Source organism: Haliotis cracherodii, unplaced genomic scaffold (assembly GCF_022045235.1).
Source record: "Haliotis cracherodii isolate W230 unplaced genomic scaffold, xgHalCrac1.p SCAF_6, whole genome shotgun sequence".
Lineage (NCBI taxonomy): Eukaryota > Metazoa > Mollusca > Gastropoda > Lepetellida > Haliotidae > Haliotis > Haliotis cracherodii.
The window spans coordinates 11,676,740-11,700,375 of NW_027266319.1; the positions used below are offsets into that span (position 1 = coordinate 11,676,740).

General features: G+C 41.3%; 1 protein-coding gene across 1 annotated transcript; it reads left to right on the forward strand.

Annotated features, from left to right (window-relative positions):
• Nucleotides 1–12,736: 12,736 nt before the first annotated feature.
• On the forward strand, nucleotides 12,737–20,414 carry LOC139446237 (uncharacterized). Its single transcript, XM_071227588.1, has 5 exons — nucleotides 12,737–13,043; nucleotides 16,464–16,684; nucleotides 17,210–17,367; nucleotides 18,849–19,033; nucleotides 20,343–20,414. The coding sequence occupies exons 1-5, from the start codon at nucleotides 12,737–12,739 to the stop codon at nucleotides 20,390–20,392; spliced, it is 921 nt and encodes a 306-aa protein (XP_071083689.1). The 3' UTR covers nucleotides 20,393–20,414.
• Nucleotides 20,415–23,636: the final 3,222 nt, after the last annotated feature.

The following is a 23,636-nucleotide window of genomic DNA, read 5'->3' on the forward strand; positions in this document are numbered from 1 at the left end:
AACATATATATATATATAGACAGCGAGAGGTATGATCTGTGCAAATATCGGATATGACAAATTTCAGTGTGATTTGCACGGGTTACATGGTGACATAATATCAGGAGGAAATATTTATGAGACATAGAAATTTCAAAATGTGATTTGTTGGGACCAGCACCAGACAACCCGATCCCCCTCTATATCGACCCCTATTCGGAACCTATTGATCACGGAATCCCCACAGTGCAACTGCTCAAGTATATTTGTTCTGTCGTATGTAATATGTACACGTTGACTCTACAAATTGTTTGATATGCAAATATGATAAATGAATATTCAAAATTGTTTACTCATTATTCAGTATTTTCAACAGTATTCATTATTCATAAGGTTCAACAGTATTCATTATTCATGAAGTTCAACAGTATTCATTATTCATGAAGTTCAACAGTATTCATTATTCGTGAAGTTCAACAGTATTAAGTATTCATGAGATTCAACAGTATTCAGTATTCATGAGGTTCAACAGTTTTCATTATTCATGAGGTTCAACAGTATTCAGTATTCATGAGGTTCAACAGTATTCATTATTTCATGAGGTTCAACAGTATTCATTATTCAAGAGGTTCAACAGTATTCATTATTCAAGAGGTTCAACAGTATTCATTATTCATGAGGTTCAACAGTATTCATTATTAAAGAGGTTCAACAGTATACATAAGGTTCAACAGTATTCATTATTCACGAGGTTCAACATGAACGACGTAAGGACATACGTAGAGGCATATGTGAACGGCAAATGCGATTATCAGTTTCCGTATGATGGAACTAGTTATTTCATTCATAATTGTATAGATGAATAGATACGCGGAAAAGAGAAGTGAAACAGGACAGAACAGAACACAACTGTATTCTCTCAAGGCTACATAACAAAGCATATAATGAAGTAGGTATATCGGGTATGTGGGTATATCGATCCCATAGTCGAGATATGGTGCTTTGGTGAACGTTGAAGTGTCTTTCAACAGCAGATTGGGACTCCCCTGCTTCCAAACGTCCGATGGCGATATTTCGATCAGCAGCAGTTAATCTTGGCATTTTGCGATCTCCGTTCACGTCAGAAAATTCGTAATGAACTGATGAATTTCTTTACGGTCTTTTATAGTCAGTGTCTCTACTCTTGTTTCCAACATTTTGCACGTGCATTGTGCTGAAAACTTTTTCGGAGGGCAATTTCCGTGCATCCTTTGCATTTTTGCTGATAAACGTTTACTAAAAAACATTTTGAGGTGTGTTTGTGCGCAATGCACAACAAACATGACATGATTAACTGGAATCAAACATAAGAATTGTTTTTATGACGATTGCTGGGAAAAATAATCTAATTGGAATTCTCAAAACACCTATGCGTTTCTTTTTTTGAAGAGTGTACATTTATTGGTATATTTTGTAAATAACATTTATCTAAATATCAATTATCTTATAGAAATTGCCCTTTGATGAGGAGTCTATATCAGATTTCCATTTTTAAACATCTTGGTCTTCAACACAGTTTTGTACTTTCAATTTCAGTACATTTGTTTTTTTCTATTGGATGAGATGTCCAAATGAAATTGTTTCCTGTCTGAGAGAATATTTTGAATACAAATGAGCAATTTGTTTCCTGGCTTTTTTGTTATTAATATTTATCTTTGAAATGTTTTTGCCCACTTGCTCATTTTAGAGAACCCATCAGTGTATATATATAGGAGTGTGCTTACTTCCATGTTCCGATATAGGGGTGTGTTTTTCTTTACTAGAAGTAATTTTCTTATGAAAGTCAGGTAAACATTTTTAATCATATGGAACCACTAATGTTAGTATATGACTTACAATGGTATCATAAGTTTCAGTTGGGAACTTTATAGACAGGTTGTTAGTTCATAGATTATGATATTTGACAGTTCATAGCCTTAAGGTCATTTTCACATAGTGATAGTGTTGTTGATATGAAAGTGCATTTTTTATGGAATATATCTCAAAGATCATCATACTCTTTCAACATTATTTATATTGTTGTTTTGTAAGATAAATATATTTTCATATTCTTTCTTATTTCCATTGAATATCATGATTTTCAAGATTTATGTTAATCTTTCATCCATCACAATATTCGCTAAAAACATGCAATTGTTTCTGTAATTCCAGTTTTGTGGAAACTACAACATCTTCCCTGGGCAAGAACGTTAACTGACTTTATAGCTGAAATGGATAGAATTATCATTAAACCCCCGCATGTTATCATAAATCAGCGGGCTACTGTAACTTGTTAATGCCCTTATATTGCTTGACGACAGGCCATTATCACCCCCGTTGTTAGGTGACGTCATAGGGTAGGGATAGGTGACGTCACGTTCAATAGTGACATCATCTGGTTTGTTCTATGGAGTTTCCATATTTGTTAAAGTGGGTCAGTGACATTCCTGTTGATTGCAGTAAATGTTTCAAAACCGATATTGTTATTTCTTTTTATTTGAAAACAAATCCCATCAATTTTAGCTGTAATAACGGTAACGCTCTTTTTAGGGCATTATCATTTGCAGAAGCCCGAGGTCTCCCATTAACTGACCGACGAAGGAGGCTAGTTGAAAAGATAAGATAATGCCCTGAAAATAGCGTTACCCTTGTTATATAAGTCCAGTTTCCACCCTTGCCGAACTAGGAGTTATATATTGGCTGGACTAACGAGTCTAGTATGCATCCGGTTCGTAAACTGTAGCGCAGATTTTGGTCGATTGCAGGATTTCCATAGCATGTGCACCGTCAACACCCGTCAGCAGATATTTTCAAATCTTTTCATGTTTTTAAGCAAGGTTCTCACGTGATTTGATGCACTTTGCAAAGTAAGTTTTATTACAATATTTATCTTGATTATCGCTTAGATCGTCTTCACTCTGCGCCGCCATTTTGTTTGAATCAATGTAAGTAATATGAAAGGTGGAATCTGATTGGTCAATAGGAGGAATATAAGAGGGTCATCACTCGTAATAGCCACTGGTGGCTCTACGGTCGAGCCCAGAAACTACAGCCTAGCTCGGCAAGGGTTGAAACTGGACTTATGTAGTGAGTTAACTCCCTTGCCTCGGGAAGATGTTAGGGGACGATGACACGCAATCTACCAAGTCACCGAACATGACAACCCGATCCACTGAATCGCCTCTTACGACCAGCATAGGTTGCTGGGGACCTCTTCAGGATCTCCGAGGTGGGCATAAAACCAAAACTTGATTGATATATATATACATACACACACACTAGCGGGCAGAAGAAACGCCACCAAACAATTTTCTGTTCTTAAACAAAACAGACGCAAAAGTTAGTAACAGTTGATGCTTTATTATAAAAAAAAACAATTATTCGAAAACGGTATTTGAAAATGACAAGATCAAAAACCATGTATTTAACGTTCTGCAGACACGTTGATCATGCTGGGTGCACTGTCAAGGATTCGATCACACCCGCAGAATCGACGTCGAGCTCTTTTAAAATCCCGTGCTACACAGTTGGCTCAGTATCGGATGTGACCCTCTCCAGCAACGATGCAGGCCTTAACACGACGTCAAACTGAGTACACGAGTCTCCTGACATCCTGGTTTGGGACCCTAGGCCATTCTTCCTGCAGGGCAATTGCCAAGGCATCCCTTGCCAATGGCCGTTTGTTCACGTTTCCGAATCCTGCGCCCAGGTTGGTCCCAGAGGGGCTCTATGGGCGACAGGTCCGGCGATCTGGCTGGCCACTGCAATACGGCGGTCACGTTGTTTGCGGTGTGAGGGGTGACGGTGTGACTCGGTGTGAGGGGTGACGTTGTCCTGCTGAAACAGCATCCGTGGGTGTCGTTGCAGGAAAGGCAGTACCACAGGTCGCCAAACCTCATCAATGTAACGACGAGCAGTGACATTTCCGTCGACGATGACCAGATCTGCCTTCTGGTCCCCGCAGATGCCACCCCTGACCATGACACTACCACCTCCATAAGGCTCCGCTTCTTGGACGCAACAACGTGCCGTCCGTTAACCATGTCGTCGGTAGATTGGAACCCGCCAATCAGACATGAAGAGCTGGCACCTACTCTCGTCGTTGAAGAGCACTCGTCGACAATTTCTCTGCTGCCACTGCTGTACAGTCCTGGCCCATTTCAGTCTATGACGTCGGTGTAGAAACGTTAACGTCATGCGCTTAAGCTTGAAAGGTCCATAGACACGGAGATCATACAGGTGGAGTCATCTAGCAACGGCCCTTCTGCTGACTGGATGTCCATGGCTGTTTGCGTATGATGACGTCACAGTTAGGAATCTGGATTTAAGTGAAGCACCCGTAAATACTGGTCTTTCTCTGGGGTCGTGACCTTGGGTCTCCCAGTCCTCGGCCTGTCTGCAGCTGTACTGTCAGTTTGCCTGTGACGTATGACAAGTCTGGCGATGGTGCACTTGAAGCAGCCCATGATCCAGGCGACGTGCTCCTGCGTCGCTCCCATTTGCAACATACAGATGGCTCTCTCTCTCTCTCTGCTCTGTTGTTAGTCGAGGCATGTTCGTTGTTATAAACGGCTTCATGTGATGAGAGAGTACAATTCTGCTTATGTTTTATACCAGTTACATACGGGTAACTTTGTGCACATTTTGCATTTTTTAGTATTTAAATTAACATTTCTCTCAAATCACGTGAAGCACGTGCACATGTTTACAGGGAATAGGTAAGTTGCATTCCAGCTGTGTGTACCCAACTGTTTTCGTGCTGTTTATTTGCAAATTTGTTGAAAACCATTATTTATTTGGTGGCGTTTCTTTTGCCCGCTAGTTTATATATGTTTGTATTCGAGAATTCCCCTTCCCCTCTCTAGCAGTGTGCCGGCATCTCAAAATGTACATCAGCTGGCACGCGTGGTCCAGCTGTTTAATTCATCCCAACTATTGCTGTGCTGTGCCGTGTCGTGCCGTGCCGTACTGTGCTAGGCTGTGCTGTGCTGTGCTTTGCTAGGCTGTGCTGTGCCGTGCCATTCCATGCCGTGCCGTGCCGTGCCGTGCCGTGCCGTGCCGTGCCGTGCTGTGCTATGCTGTGCCGTGCCATTCCGTGCCGTGCCGTGCCGTGCCGTGCCAGGATCCGCTGCTCGTGAGTTCAATGTAATGCTTGTAATGTATCATCAACGTGTCAACCTTCTAAACCTCCTGGAGCGGTCGGGTAGCCTAGTGGTTATAGCTTTCGTTCGTCACGCCGAAGACCCGGGTTTGATTCCCGACATGGGTACAATGGGTGAAGCCCATTTCTGGTGTCCCCTGCCGTGATATTGCTGGAATATTGCAAAAGCGGCGTAAAACCATACTCACTCACTCCCTCACTCTCGATGACATGCGATCAGCCACACTGACCACACCACCAAGTTTTTTTATTCTGGAAATCTTTGGGTACAATGGGTGAAGCCCATTTCTGGAATATTGCTTAAAGCGGCGTAAAACGATACTCAATAACTCACTCACCCTGAACCTCTTGTATCTCCTCCCATATTAAGCTGACACGTTGTGGTGGAACTGAAATATTGTTCAAGTCGGCGTAAACCACAATTCACTCACATGGGGATTACCTGGGGATTTGTGTTGATAAGAGGATGAGTGATAATCGGTTTCAATTAACTGGACACCAGACCAGAATTATACACAGAGAGAAAGAGAAATGTTTATGTTAGTGTCACATGCACAAGCGGTCATGGACATTTTTTTGACATCTTGAAGGTTAAAAATAAAAGCTTGTACAGCCAGCCTGTATTCATTGTGAAAGTTTTACTTTTTAAATACGGACGCATTTCGAAAAACAAAAAATAGCCACTGACCGTACAGGCAAACCACGGACAGTAATTACAGGTGTCCCATTCTTAAGAATATTGACCAGCAAAGCCGTAGGGATTGTAATCCTCCTTGATCAATTAGTCTCTCCTATCACTGAAAAACGTACAGCTTGTTTGCTTGTTGTTAAATGCCGCACTCAGCAATTGTCTAGCAATATTCAAATATTCTGGATCAGACAAACCAGTGGTTGATATATGAACAACGCCCCTCTCCGTAGGGTCACGATGACAAGCAAGTATAGACGACACCAAACCTGACCATCAGAACCATTTTAAGCGCCTAGTCCCTTGCAGCCATTCCGCCATGTTTAAACCCCGTTATATGTTAACAGTGGCCAAGATTTTTGAGTGTTTTTATGCTAAAAAAATGGACCAGACAATCCAATGATCAACATCATGAGCATCGATGCACGCAAATGGGATACAATGACAAGTAAACAACTAAAGTCAGACTACCCGACACATTAAGTCGCCTCTCACGACAGGCATACAATGTAGGTTGCTGGGGACCTATATTCTTACCCGGAGTTGCCAAACCGATCTTCGCGTGTTTACACAAGATATTTTACGTAAACATCCTAAATTTACAGTGATCAAATCATTTGTACAGCTCATGGGCAATGAATATTGCCATGTGATTTTATGGAGGACATATATTTCCCGATGAATGAACAACAGACACTACAACACGTGCTGCACGTGAATTTCGTGCCCAACATGATATTTACCTATCGCCACAAAAGACTTGTATTTGATTATAGTTAACCAATAAATAGCTGATCGCCGCTATGTTCAATGAGTGAGTATGGTTTTACGCCGCTTTAAGCAATATTCCAGCAATATCACGGCGGGGGACACCAGAAATAGTCTTCGCACATTGTACCCATGTCGGGATTCGAACCGCCTCTTTTGCGCGAGGAGCGAACGCTTAAACCACTAGGCTATCCCACCGCACCAATCTTGAATGGAAATACATCATTACAATGTGCTCTACTGCACCATCAAATCCCTTGTATTAAAATAGTATACCTTATGGGGCGGGGTGCACTTAAGAGAAAACATGCTTCAGGGATGCAAATGATTAACATCAATTTGCGTTTTCTAGTCGTGTTATCTATGTTCAAAAGACCCGTGAAGATCCGGGGTAGAATAGGTCTTCAGCAACCCAAGCTGGTCATAAAAGATATCATTCACTGGGTTGTCTGGTCCAGACTCGATTATTTACAAACCGCCGTCACACAGCTGGAATATTGCTGAGTGCGGGGTTAAACAACAAACAAACAAACAAACACAAACTATGTTCAAAACATGTAGCCAAATGGTTCTGTTATATGTCTTGTTACCTTGCAAGAAATAAACCATTGCCACAACGCAACTGACACATCGCAAAAAGTATATACATTCATACAATTACAACTGATACGAAACAATAAAAGAAAATTCGAAAATAACAACTCATATTTTCCAGTATCAAGAAAACGTGTCAACTTGCGTCGTTCCATTTGACGTTGTACTGCTGAAGTGAACACTTTGTCCGATATATCATGGACACATCCCCAAACACATCTTCCCGAGGCAAGAGAGTTAACTGACTTTAAAAGTCCAGTTTCCACCCTTGCCGAACTAGGCTGGTATTATGGCGTTACATTTTGGCTGGACTAACGAGTCTATGCATAGTCCAATCCAAATCGCGCACCGAAATCGAAATCCGGTTCGTAAAGTGTCATGCAGATTTCAGTCGACTGCAGAATTTGCAAAGCATGTGCACCGCTAACTCGTTGTCAACAGATATTTTTCAAATCGTTTCATGTTTTTAATCAAGGTGCTCACGTGATTTGATGCATTTCGCGAAGTAAGACTCGTTTTATCACAATATAGATCTTGATTATGGATCAGATCGTCTTGACTTGGCGCCACCGTTTTGTTTGAAGCAAATGCAAGTGATAAGAGAGGTTGAATCTGATTGGTCAATAGGAGAGGCATAGCAAGGACATAACTCGTAATAGCCACTGGTGGCGCTACGATCGAGCCCAAGAATTCCAGCGTAGTTCGGCCAGGGTGGAAACTGGACTTTTATAGTCAGTTAACTCACTTGCCTTGGGAAGATGCCCCAAACACCAATATCACCAGCCTCGTCTTCTGTCTATCACAAAACAAACGGCGCGGTCGGGTAGCCTAGTGGTTAAAGCGTTCGCTCGTCACGTCGGTGACCAGGGTTCGATTCCCGGCATGGGTACAATGTGTGAAGCCCATTTCAGGTGTCCCCCGTCGTGATATTGCTGGAATATTGCTAAAAGCGACGTTTAACCATACTCCGACTTTCCGTGCAAGCTGAGTTGAAGCTCACTCTCTCACATGAACAATTGGAAAGCAAGTGTCAGCGAAGCCGATGGTGATTGTACGCCCGCTTCTCAATATATCGCTACCCGCATTAAAGGCTGTGTGATTATAACCGAGGGAGTTGATTTAAACGATATAAGTTAATGCATGACTTTTTGAAAGATTGAGTTCGTATGATTTTGTTAATTAAATATTCCTCTGTTTTGTATTTTAGAGTATTTAACTTTGTCTAAGAGGTACATGTATAATTATGTATGTGTGTTTGTGTTTATTGTGAGTGAAGCTACTAATTGCAACAAATCATTATATGCTCAAATATTCGACATGACTGTCCTTAAATTTGAATACTGAAACCTTGCTCAAGATCAACTTTATTTTTGGTCTGATATTTCTCCAGGATATATTCCAAACAGTCTGCGTATGAACTAATCACGACCACTTTAATTTGTTTTGACGTCAGAAACACTGACAATTTCATGGGGTTTTTGGTCGGTAACTTAAACACACAGCCAAAACTCAATGAATGTATTCTAGATAAATATCATATGTCTATCGATGTTAGGGTATGTGCTTGTTGTTAACGATATGAATTACTTGACATCTAGATTTTAAAAAAGGGCGCTTATTTGACTTCAGACCCGTGAAGATCCGGGGTAGAATAGATCTTCAGCAACCCATGCCTGCCATAAAAGGCGACTATGCTTGTCGTAAGAGGCGACTAACGGGATCGGGTGGTCAGGCTCGCTGACTTGGTTGATGCATGTTCATCGATCCCAATTGTGTGGATCGATGCTCATGATATTAATGACTGGATTGTCTGATCAAGACTTGATTATTTTTTCAGACACATTATACTGACTCCAAGCCGACCAGTCCTTGTTTTAGTAACTTAATGCCGAGCGCCAGGCAGGGTAACAACAAGTACCATATTTTAACGTCTTTTGGTATGACGCCGCTCTGGATCGAACCCCAGACCTTCCGCTATCCGGGCGGACGCTATACCACTAGACCACGGATGCGGTCGTTATCAAGGCAGCGAGAGTGTTAGAAACTTACCTCCACGTGCCATACAATAACATTCCCAGTCAGAAAAGCTTTAAAGTTAAGCGTTTGAAATATTGATAGCGCCTTTGGACAGGGATACTTGTCATGCTACTTTAACATGAATTCCCGTTGTCTGACATCCATCTGATACCTTTTCGGAGGATTATACAATCGGACCCTAATGCACTGTTCAACTGACGTGATCTTCAGTCTCATTAAAATCAGATCTTAGTTCTCACTACCGCGAAACAAAGATCTGAGGACATCCCATTATGGGTCACGTCAGAGCGACCTTTCATCCGACCAATCAAAGCGTCGCTTACCAGATCATGAAAGTGACACTCGGAATGTGCTTTCTAATCATGCAACCTCGAAAACGTTAACACGGGGTATTCCGAACGACAGTAATGGCCCGTACGACTGATTCCGTCAAAATTATCGTCGATAAACATTTGAACGGAGGAGGCGTTGTACAGTACGTGGGAAGCACTGCCATACAATCTCAGCCATATATAAGACATTCCGGAATGTTCGTTTGTTCAGTTTTCAAATTTTTAATCGAGAACTGTGTCAACATAATTTTCAAGCGTAGTCTGAAATGGAAGTCGCCAGATTGAAAAGAGTGCCGTAAAGCTCGAGAAAGCTGCTTTCTAATTGGCTGATGTCGACTTCTTGTTAGTCATTTCAGTGGTCTGTCAAAGTTCGTGAAAGGTCGTTCTGACGTGACCCGTAATGGGATGTCCTCAGATCTTTGTTTAGCGGCAGCGAGAACTAAGGTATGATTTTGATGAGATTGACGTGATCTTCAACCCTATCCAAACGTGCCTGCCTGTGATGTGGGATGCGAATACAAGCCCTCCGTCAACGGAGTCCAGTCTCACTGAACTGAACTTTATTACACTCAGTGAGTGAGTGAGTTTTGTTTAACGCCGCTTTTAACAGTATTCCAGTGATATCACGGCGTGGCAGCTTAATGTGGGAGGAAAGCCCGAAGCGATGCAGGTCTCAGACGTTTACCACTTCGGTGAAACCCACGAGCACGGGTATGGTGCTGACAAACCTAGAAACATAATAGGGGCGAACCGGGATTCGAACCCAAACCCATAGGTTTCTAGCGTGTCCAAGGGACGCAACTTTGCACAGCGAATCGCGGCGAATTAGACGACTGGACCACCACACCCCTATCTCCCATTACACTCAGGGCTCTGTCAGCGGCATTAGAGGTACATTAACATTGATGCATTGATACGTTGACATATACATCACTATACACAAATATACAATATTTATCAACAGATTTACCAAGCAGTGGCTTCAATAAATAAAGATGCATGATAGGGTTCAGTTACAAGACATAGTGATTTTGATTTTAATTTTACCAAATCTGAATAGTATTCTTAGTGTTCCTAATCTTTCACTATTAAAAAGCAAATTCGTTTTGTACATATTTATTGAAATGTCAAAATATTCTCCAATTAGATAGATAGATATTTTATTCGGTATTTTAGGCCACATTGTACAGTTGACATTTTTTAGTTTCATTTGTTTAGTCACGTGATATACATGGTATATAAAAACTATCTGACAGAGAATATATGTTTCAACAATATGGTTAATGAACGTATAACAGCAGAGTTCTTGGATTTTATAAGACTGATTATTAACATCAGGTTTTTATGCCTATTGTTAAACATTTGAATATACTTTTCTCTAAGATGTTCATACTTATCACATACTAATAAAACATGAAATTCATCTTCAATTTCTCCTAACTTGCAGTTATTACAGATGCCCATTTCAACGTCCCTTTTTTCACATCTATGTCTAAGATTTACACTGAAATTGTGTAATGACACTCTGAATTTACATAATGCCCTAACAAGCGATTTATCATCTAACATACTTATATACTTCTCTGGTTCTGTAGCAGGCTTGATATCCTTGTAATGGCTAAAGAAACGAGAAGAAGATATACTATCGTGCCAGTTTTGACTATACGTATCCTATAACCTTTGTTTAAAAGCTTTTAAGAACAAATTTGTATCCCCTACATCTTGGGATATCCACACAAAGGAAAAGTCACATGAAAATAATAAATATCTGATATTGGACACCCGACTGATTTTGCCTTGGGATAACCTCCTGTTTCACCTAAAATAGCTTTGTTGGAAGCATTTTTTCCAACCATTAAAAAGCGCTTAAAGTAGGAAGCATGTACTTTTTCAATAGCGTCTTTTTTTTGCGCCCTATATTTCTGCTCCATACATCAAGATTGGCGCGATTGTGCCGCCAAATATAGTACAAGCTGTAGAAAAGGATACATGTATATTTTGCTTGAAAAAATTATAATAGGGTATAATTGCTTTTGATGCTTGCCATGCTAGTTGTTTGCCCGCAACTGACCATGATAGTTTAGATGATAGCGTCAAGCCTAAACATTTATAGTAAGTAATAATTTTTAAGGCGATATTATTATATGTCCATTTTTCATTTTTGGCAATGATACCTCCATTTCTAAAAACAATTACATTTGTTTTTGACAAATTAACTTCCAATCCCCATCTACTGCAAAAAGAATGTAAAACATTCAATTGTTTCTGTAGACCACTAACAGACTATGAAAACATTATAATGTCATCAGCAAATAAAGGTAACATTAAATCTCTAATATCTTGTTTGACAAGCACACCATGATGACATTCGTAATATATTTCTGTCACGAGCTCATTAATGAAAAAAATAAACAAAACTGGACTTAATATACATCCCTGGCATACACCACTAGATGTTAAGAAGCACTGTGTTCTACCAGATTGTGTTTTAATACAAGCCTTTACCGATGAATACATATTTTTAGAACTAGAAATTATTTAGCTGTTTTCTGTCATTTTGTCATAGTGACAGATAAATAGAAAATGGGGCTCGTGACCCATGACGTTTCAATCGGAAAATATCACACCCACACTGAGATGAATGATAAAATTATATATACTGGTATAAAACATTAAAAAGGTGCTATAAGATGTCTTTTAGTGGCGACTACTGATGTCGAATTAAATTCTGTATCCGTAGCTCTCACATTAACCTAGTGAAAGAAAAGTACAAATGTAGGGGCAACGGGATTGACGACTTACATCTTATCAGTCAATGATTATTGTTACCTATCAACTGTGAGAATCGTACAAGGATAACATAACTGTTAAACGTTTTCGGCAGTACATTGCAGTACGTTACAGTGCCTTCGTACAGTACATTAGTAATTAGTCTTAGACGTATTCTGTGCATGGATCAATACTCCACCGTTCCTTCCGTGATATTATAGATGCAAACATCATATCATGTATACATTCTTTCGACGCAGCCTGGTGCCAGGAGTATAACATTTGAAGGAACTGAAGCTCTTCGTTATTTGTTTAAGCAGAATAATATCACCAGTGATTGTCTTTTGCCTGTAAACATTGGTTTATCGTGGCAAGATAATTATTACTAAAATGAAGACACAACCCAATTTAAAGCAGCTGTTATTGCTGATGGCTGTAGGTGCAGCAGAAAAACGACAGGAGTTTTATTCAGTGGCCCGTGGATATCGTTTAACGAACCCACCCATGTCGACTGTGGGCTATAAACCTTCCACATGGTCTGCAATATGGTGTCTCGGGCACTGTCTGGCTTCATATTGCGCAAGTGCTTCGTTTAGTAAAACTGAGGGGATTTGCGAACTACACAATGTGAAGTTATACGATGGTGATGCAACATTCATGGAAAGTAACGACTGGGTTTACTTGGAACCAAAATCAGGTAGGAGTTTGTACATGTTTTTCTCAAAACTATATGAAATCATTTTCATAAGATCATATTCATCTGTTCTCGAAAATATCCTGAACCAAATTAATAAATTCACAATCCTAAAATTTTAACATTTTGACCAGTTATCATTGTGGGCCCCTATTGTGCGATTGGTTGTAGTCGACGGACTGTTTATGAGTTACAGACGCGTCTACAGCAAACGGGTACCACCGCTGATCGCCCTTGGCCAGGTCGACCACGTGTGACGTCACATGCAGAGGATCGTCAGATTGTCTTACGTCACCTCCGTAACCGATTTTTGACGGCTACATCAACCAGAAATGAACTGTTTAGGGATAGACTGAGTGCGCAAACTGTTCGAAACCGTCTGAGAACTGCTCACCATACTGCGGGCCTATTCTGACACAGACGTCAACGTCAATTGTGGGCACAGCGACACTTACGATGGACTCAGAGGAATTGAAATCATGTCGTCTTCAGTGATGAATCCCGATTTAATCTTCGATTTGCTGATGGTAGGGCGAGGGTGTGGAGGCGCCGTCATGAACGTTACGCCCAGTGTTGTGTACAGGAAGTTGACAGATTTCGAGGCGGAAGTGTCATGGTGTGGGGTGCTTTCTGTGGCAATGCATGTTCCAGGCTTCTTGTCATCCGAGGCAACCTCAACGCTGCTGCTTACCGCGACCAGGTACTGGCACCAGAACTTCTGCCTTTTATGGCAGCACATGGACCCGGTTTGATCTTCCAACACGACAATGCAAGACCCCATACAGCAATCATGGACAGGCCGTCAAGGTCTCCCGACTTCAATCCCATCGAACACGTCTGGGATGCTCTTGGCAGAAGTCTGCGCACTCTCCAGAACCAACCACAGAATTTGCAAGATCTTGGCACTATTTTACAGCAACAATGACGTCGTCTTCCTAATCATATGTTCACAAGCATCACAAGGTCCATGCGGAGGCGTTGTGTGGCAGTTGTCACATGGTGGCCATACACGCTACTGAACTTGTGTGCCATCAGAATCTCGTGCTTGGGACTTATGATTTAAACTGTTGATGTTATTACCGAATACCGTAGGTGCTTGGAACAAATTATGGTTACCACCGTTAATTCAAATCCTTCTTTGGACATTAATGATTAAAAATTACCTTCTCTGATACATTTGTCCGTTGTATATCATATATGTGATTACTTTGTGATTGTTGTATTAGAACAACAACTATGAAGTGTAAAAAGAAAGTTTGTCTGTAAAACATAACACCAAAACACATCCGATAGTTTGCACGTGCCTCTCGCAGTAGGGCTACACACGTGTGTAGGGTGTCATTCCTGATTTTGACTTTTTCAAGGAAGGTCGATTTGTCTCTGTTGACCATTACTTCTGTCAATCTTATTGAATTTGCATATCGTAAGTTGTGATTTACTTGATTTCGTTTGTGTATGAACTAGCGATGCGCATCTGCAACGCGCGGAGCGTCTTCGGGATCTTGGCATGGCGGAAATTGGCACAAGTCATCATGCAGTGGCCAATACGTTCAATGAGATTAGCAGACAATATAACAGGTACCAAGAAACAACCCTAAATGTAGATGATCGACGCCGTTTATGGCGTCCCAGGTCAAGGACAAGAGTAGGGGATCGACTTACCGGAAACCCTGCTCTACCTAATCGAGCTCAAACGGCGAATCAAATTAAATTGCTGCCAACTTTTGTCAGGCTAGTGGAGTACGAGCTACCCGTCAGACGATCAGAAAACTCAGCTCCATACCTCATGGAGTTGTACGTGTTGTACTGCTCATTACAAATCGTGATCTGGCCTACAGACGTCAATGGTGTACACAACGTCAAAACTAGGGTAATCGTCGCTGGTCTGGTGTCATGTTTTCAGATGAGACCCGATTCACTTTGCATTTCCTTGATAGCCGTGGTCGTGTCTGGCGCCGAGGGACCTCATAATGGGTTCGGCGGTGAATCTCGTCATGGTGTGGGGTCGCATCACTATGACTGAGCGAACCCCACTCCATATTGTGCAAGGTAGGGCCACTGGACAGTACTATCGGGACAACATACACACCAGTTGTTTGCAACGTGTGTGGGTCAACGTTTTGTCGTTCAGGACGACAACGCCCGTGCTCACGGTGTACGAATCGTCAATGATCACCCCCAGCAGCACAATAGCCATAGAATTCCATGGCCAGCAATGAGTCCAGACACATCCCCCCCCCCCCCCCCCCCCCCCCCATTGAAGTTCAATTTGAACACGTCTGGGACACATTTGCTAAACTTGGCCAGGCGCTGTAAGGAGTGTGGGACAGACTCCCGCAAGTCGACATTAGGAGACACCTGCGCAGCATGCCTCATAAATGAATGTTTGACAAATCGTACCCCGATCGTCATTTAAGATCTACTTTTGCTACTTCTCGACCGATTGAAATATATTTCCCATTTAGTTTATTATGATCATACACCTATTTCTAGAAACTAATATCTCTTACTCCAGAAACCTATGATTGTGGGTTCGAGTCCCGGTTCGCCCCTATTATGTTTCTAGGTTTGTCAGCACCATACCCGTGCTCGTGGGTTTCACCGAAATGGTAAACGTCTGAGACCTGCATCACTTCGGACACACCACAATATAACTGTAATAATGTTAAAAGCGGCGTTAAATCCAACTCACTCACTCATCTCCCTAGGGACAATAAGCTGCATATGTTACCCTAGAAAGTTAACTCATCTTAACATCTCATGCTGCTGCGTGAACAGAGGGACATTTCTAAAAAAATGTAAATTGCCTATGTGCTTCAGTGTGGGGCAGGACCGAAGCTTTGGAACCTCTCAAGAGTAAAGCTGCCGAGTGAAGTCACCCATACTAGGACTCTCTGCGACAGATGTTGTTTAACTTCACTTGATGTGTGACCTTTGCGCTGTACACATTGTGTATTGTATATGACCTGACAGATGTGTGACCTGTGGGTTGTACACATTGTGTATTGTATATGACCTGACAGATGTGTGACCTGCGCGCTGTACACATTGTGTATTGTATATGACCTGACAGATGAGTGACCTGCGCGCTGTACACAGTGTGTATTGTATATGACCTGACAGATGTGTGACCTGTGCGCTGTACACAGTGTGTATTGTATATGACCTTACAGATGTGTGACCTGTGCGCTGTATACATTGTGTATTGTATATGACCTTACAGATGTGTGACCTGTGCGCTGTACACATTGTGTATTGCATATGACCTTACAGATGTGTGACCTGTGCACTTTATACATTGTGTATTGTATATGACCTTACAGATGTGTGGCCTGTGCGCTGTACACATTGTGTATTGTATATGACCTGACAGATGTGTGACCTGTGCGCTGTAAAAATTGTATATTGTATATGACCTGACAGATGTGTTGACCTGGGACGGGTGGACAGTGGTGTTCAGGGCCCGGAGTGACACAAGGACGTCCATCTACGCAGCATGGTTGAATGACGCCGTCTACCACGACCACCCACTCCTACCACCTCGACTGAAGCCTGGCTGTTTCTCATCCAACACATCTCGCCCCTGTGATGATCATTTCAGAAGCAAGATTGTCACCACATGGGAAATAGCTGGTGTACAGCTGGTACGTGCATATCTAGTCTATTGCACAAACAGCATAGTACGCACGGACTATTTAATGATCGTATTCATTTCAGTGATAAACTATTCAAGTTTGACTCACCTGTGCTTGTTAACGTTTGGATTACTTTCATGAGGACCCGTGAAGGTCCGGAGTAGAAAAGGTCTTCAGGAACCGATGTTTGTCATAAGAGGCGACTAACAGGATCGGGTAGTCAGGCTCGCTGACTTGGTTGATGCATATCATTGCATCCCAATTGCGTGGATCGATGCTCATGATGTCAAAAACTGGATTGTCTGGTCCAGATTCGATTATAAACACATCGACGAAGTCGTTTAGCTGGAATAATGCTGATGTGACGTTAAACAACATGTATGAATTCCAAAAATATTATGCTCGAGACTGTTGCACACCAAAATCCAAAATACTTTGTTGCGAGGTGTGTTTTAAAACAAATATGTAGGCTCATAGTTTTACTTCAACAAAATATCTGTTACAACATTATCAGCAAACGATATTGTTTTTCAGGTGAAGGTTGTTCTGATGAAGAACAGTCGCGTTCGAAGTGAAATCATCTTTAATGGAACTGGTACCAACAAGATGTCCTGGTTCTCCCCGAATAGAGTGATCAATTCCACATGGACGGATCTCACAACGTCATCGTTCATGTATTTCAGTATCACGGGGTAGGTAAACAGTGTATTGATGTACGCTCATTAATAATGAAAAGTGAACAATAACTGACCTAAACTGCGTATCGCATTCGTGTTTCCATAAGGTTAATTTTATCTTGAATATAAGCGCAAATAAACATAGTGAATGAAATATGGAATGTCAGAAGAAGAATCGGTCCCGATTATCCGTTAAATCAGATTCTATTTGACGGAAAGGCAAAACAAAAAATACCACATGTTTTTACTGCAACCATCGTGCGGAGGATGAATATCATGTATTAATGGAGTAGGTGAGTTGGGTTTAACACCGCTTTTAACAGTATTACAGTTATACCACAGCATGTCAGGGAGGAAAGCCCGAAGTGATGTAGGTCTCAGACGTTTACCACTTCGATGAAACCCACGAGCACGGGTATGGTACTGACAAACCAAGAAACATAATAGGGGCGAACCGGGACTCGACCCCACAATCATAGGTTTCTGCATAGGGAATCGCGGCGCCTTAGACGACTGGGCCACCCGTGCCTCCTCATGTGTTAATGATTTGGCCAGAATACAGTAACAAATAATGAAATATTTTGTGATCAGGAAAAGTTGAAATCATTGTATCATATATTTCACAAGAGAACAGTCCGTTTGTGAACAGAAGTATTTTGTTACTTGTTACTGTCTGATAGCCACATATACGAATAAACTGTATGTCTGTTTTAAAACAATTGTCGTGAAATTATAGATAAAAGATCACTGAAATCAGTTATGACACTAGGTGTCTCTGCCAATCAGAAAATAGAATAGGTATGATGGTCTTTGATCACCTTATCTTATGTATAAAACTGATTTCCAACGTATCTTTGATTTGCCAAATTGGTCACATCCAGTACAATTACGTTGTGTATGTCTTTACGCATTGGTTTGTTACACTTGTTTGTTGTTTGACGCCGCATTCATCAATATTCCTGATATGTGACAGCGTCCTGTAAATAATCAAATCTGGATCAGCCAATCCAGTGATTGACATCATGAGCATCGATCTATGCAATTGGGACATGACATGCAACATCCAAGTCAGCGGGTCTGACCATCCGTCAACACAGTCGCCTCTTACGAAAAGCGTAGGTTGACGATGACCGCCCCTGATAGATGTATTTCTGGCTTTTTTTATGCAAATTGCGTGAGTGGTGGGTGCTGCGGTTTGCGCAGGACATGTAAACACCTGGTGTCATTACTGATTTTCAGTGATCAATTCATATATTCTACTCAAAAGAAGTTAAAGAACACCTGATGACATAACAGATTAACCATGTAAACAGAAATAATCGGATGTTTTTAGTAGTATAATTTTCACCGTTATTTTGCCTTTAACGCCCAAGTGAATCTATCTCGCCGGATAATGGAGACTGGTTAATTTCTGGCATTGACGTTTTTATATGTGTAAATTACAACCTGTATCGTCTTGTTCGTGGTTGCTCTGTACTCGTGAACATTCTTTACAGACACCCAAATGCTCGTCGTTTTGCGATCATTCACGATTACATTTCGTGCCCCGAAGATTTAATGTGGATGATGGTCATAGATGGAAATGATATAAACCATGAATGTTTATGGGATAACCCAGGAAACTCACCCAAGTTCCTCTACACCACCAAGAGTAAGATGGCCGTCACTGGCAATTTAAAAGGTAAATTACAATTTATGATTACCCCGATATATCCACACACACACACACACACACACACACACACACACACACACACACACACACACACACACACACGCCGCGTCGGAGCTGAACGGGCTCGCCCATAAAAGGGATAATCTATTAATTTATAACTTTTGATGAATTGCCCAAAGAACAGAATGATAGAATTGTTTTGTGCACTTTTGCACACATTTATTTGTCCGATGATCCTCTCGTGAAGCATGTCAAGACTCATGAAGAAAACAAGGCATTCCACAGTTTTCTAAAACGAGCCAAGGATGTGGGACATAATCTCAATGTCGGTGTTGATTTTGTTGATGGTTCTGTACTGCTGGACGGTACAGAAATGAGTGTCAACCAAGCGAAGTGCCATATCAAATCGGCCCAGTCTTTGGAGGAGAGGCTTTCTGAACGACCACTGCATCGAGTTTATATGCAGTGTGTTGAGAAGATCAGCAATCCTGCAGTCCTTCACTTGGATGAAGTCGTCTGGCCTGAAAAGTGAAACTGAAGGCTTTCTGTTGGCTGCTCATGATCAGTCACTTCCAACTCGAAACCGTCAATGTGTGATTTTGCATCAAAATGTGAATATGAAATGTAGATTATGTAATGAATTTAATGAGACTGTCCAACACATTGTGAGTGGATGCCCAGCTTTGGCACAAACCCGGGTTCGATTCCCGACATGGGTACAATGTGTGAAGCCCATTTCTGGTGTCCCCCGCCGGAATATTGCTGGAATATTGCTAAAAGCTAAAAGCGGCGTAAAACCATACTCACTCACTCACTCACTCACTCATAACTTCTTAGCCTTGTAACGTTTTGATAACGTTAATAATTTCGTTATCAAATCCAATTTTCAAGTGAAGACGTTCTTTTGTGTACTTATGCATTCGTACAGTCAGTGAAAAATGAGTAGCCCTATCATGGTTGGTTGGTTGGTTTGTTGTTTAACGCCGCACTTAGCAATATGACGGCGGTCTGTAAATAATCGAGTCTGGACCAGACAACCCAGTGAATGATATCATGAGCATCGATTCACGCAATTGGGATCGATGACATGCAACAACCAAGTCAGGGAGGCTGACCACTCGATCCTGTTAGTCGCCTCTTACGACAAGCATAGTCGCCTTTTATGACCAGCATGGGTTGCTGAAGACCTATTCTACCCCAGATCTTCACGGGCCCCTATTATGGAGTTGATGCATGTCAAGTATGTCCAGAGCTGTAAGGTACTCAAATATTCAGCATTTGGGGCAACTGTTAATTATTGTTTGCTTCTTTTCAGATTTCGAGTACGGAGATGCAATGGTGATTCTGGTAAAATTTGGCAAGTAAGGTTATGAAAAGAAAACTCCAGCAACTGTTTGGGTCTAAATCTCTCGCCTTTGACTAGACGAGGGCCATACGTCAGCTACTGTCTTGCCAAGGCGCCATTACACTTAAACAATATTTACAAAGAACACTATGTGAGAAAAAAAGAGAGAAAAAATGGACTTTATTGCTTTCGATTACCTTTTCATTCAATGAATGAGAGATGGGTGCTACCGGTAGAGTGGGACATACTTATGCTTTTCGTGGACACCTGGAGACAACTCTATTTTTCAGGGATCCATTCATAATTTCACCCAATTACGTCCGATAGAATCTGTTTCGGAAATAAGCCGTTGAAGTTTTATGTTTAAAAGAAAAGGAAGAATGATTGGATAACTAAAATGACAATATTACTTGTTCTATGAATATTTGGTAAACGCATAGAATTACATGTTAGTAAAAAGAATGCATTTGACGGTATCCATTTGTGTATAGTTTTCCAAATGACCGGGGGCCATATTCGTGACGAATAAATTATTAATAAAGTTGCATGAAAACTTTCTGAGCTAAGGTTTTTACTTTACTTGTACATTCATAAAATCTCTCTTAGAAGAACTGGGCACGCCAGAAACCTATGATTGTGGGTTCGAATCCCAGTTCGCCCCGATTATGTTTCTAGGGTTGTCAGCACCATACCCGTGCTCGTGGGTTTTACCGAAGTCGTAAACGTCTGAGACCTGCATCACTTCGGGCTTTCCTCCCACTTTAAGCTGACACGCAGTGATATAACTGGAATACTGTTAAAAGCGGCGTTAAACCCAACTCACTCACTCACTCACTCATTCACTAAGAAGAACTATTAGTTAAATCCTAAGAGTATCGACCAGAGAAACTCTAGGTATTTCCACGGAGGTGGTCCCTGGCATATGCAAATGAGTTGTCACATGACCGGGTTCAGAGGCTTGTTAATAAGCAGGTGTGTACACCTTGTCCAGTGATGCAACCCCCACCCACTCGCCTCAGTGACAGCACTCAACGTTGAAGAAATGTCCAGGAAAAAAATTCTATATCTGAAAAAGAAGGATGAGTGAGTGAGTGAGTGATTTGGGTTTAACGCCGCTTTTAACAGTATTCCAGTTATATCACGGCGTGTCAGCTTAAAGTGGGAGGAAAGCCCGAAGTGATGCAGGTCTCAGACGTTTACCACTTCGGTGAAACCCACGAGCACGGTTATGGTGCTGACAAACCTAGAAACATAATCAGGGGCGAACCCTAATTTCTTTAAATTGAAGCTGTAAATGCACTGTAAATGAATGTAGTAAATTATTGGATCACCTTGTTGTTGGGTGAGTGAGTGAGTGAGTGAGTATTTAACGTCACATCGGCATATCTCAGCCAAATCGTGACGAAAAGTTACACATTAATGATACATATATTAAGGCTAAACAAAAACTAAGATTCGGCTGTGAAAATGGAAAAGTTATCTGGTAAACTTGTTCATACAGATCTGGATCCAATGATACTGGCGCTGGCAACAGTATCACCACCCATGGATCCATCTGTGTAAATAGATTTGTAAGTATCATGTTCACTTCTTAACGGATAATATCCTTGTTGACATTGTAGTTGATAAGTTTCAGATTTCTTTACTTCAGATAAGGTAAGATTCACTTGTGGCTACCAAATGCCAAGGAGGAGAATAAAATCAGGCGGAAAGGAGATATATTTTCAAGTTTACTATCAGCAGAAAAACCAAAGGTTTAATTCTCATCCCAAGAGGCGGAATAAGAGAGGACTTCTTACTATACCCATCATCACAATGAGGATTCACGTTTATCAGCAATTTCATGTAAAACGTAAAAAAAAAACTAAGTAGGATCAGCAACATCGCTGAAACACTCATGAATTAGTATATTTGAGCACAATATTTAAAATAAAGGCCAGTTAGTCTCAGTATAATTCCACCTAGTTGACGGTGAAATATCAGATGGATTTATTGTTCATGTAAGTAGGTAAATGGTCACTTCCATAAAGATCACTGAAGACTGACCTTTTAAATTCGTTGAGTAGGTTAGAATCAGTTAGAGATAAATCTAGAGAAGAGTAGGTTCCAGTTGCAGGATGGAGATAAGTGTTGGAATCATTATTACTATTTCATTATTACATTAAGATGAAATCCTCATGGTTTTCACCTTAACAGTTAGCGTTTGTTCCACAACATTGTCGGTTTGGGCAATTTAGATCGCCCATGATTACGCAGGGTTTGGGGAGTTTATCACAGAGAGCTTGAAGATCTGACAGCTTGAGAGCTGATAATGGCGAGTATACAGTGAGCACAGAGCAAAAACAACGTTCAAAGCAAGTCGAACTGCAACGGCCTGGAGATTAGTTTTAAATATATAACAGGGCTATGGATAACATCATATCTCACAGTGATTGAAGGAACTCCTCTTTCCCTATCAGTGAGTGAGTGAGTATGGTTTAACGCCGCTTTTGAACACTATTCCAGCAATATCACGGCGGGCGACACCAGAAATGGGCTTCACACATTGTACCCATGTCGGGAATCGAACCCGGGTCTTCGGCGTGACGAGCGAATGCTTTAACCACTAGGCTACCCGACCGCCCCCCAAACTTATTGAAAAGATGGATTTGGTTATATGTCCCTTTGGAGGCTCTGCCACTTTGATGTTTCTTTAAGGGTGCAGTTCTAGGTTTAGTTTTGTTTTTTAAACTGTTTCCACATACATTTTGTTTGAGATTCGGGTTTAAGAGCAGACTGTGATGATGAGTGAGTGAGTGAATGAGTGTATGGCTTACGTCACATCGGCAATATTACAGCCACATCGTGACGAGAAGTTATACATTCTTTATACATATATTTAAACTAAATAAAAACCTGTCATCGGACAGTAAAATAACTAGAATATCACAGATTAATATTTAAAACTAGCATATGACCATAAAAAGTTATCACTATATAAAACAGTACAATGTAAAATAGGGCTATAAGATCGCCAGCATCTGAAGGTAGACCGCCGGGCTAGGGTCCATGGGGACTTACAGTACTTTTGCTACCTGCTTGGACCCCAGCCGGATTTACATCATTCCTTCAGCTGTTGGCGATTATTGACAACTGTGATGATGATTGTTCCTGAGGTGAAGAAGATGACTGTGATTGAACTTGAGATAGCACAGGTGTTTTACAGAGTGATTCTGCAGTCTGGGTGGACTGGTCACGTGAGAAGACTTCAGAAGCATCCGTGTA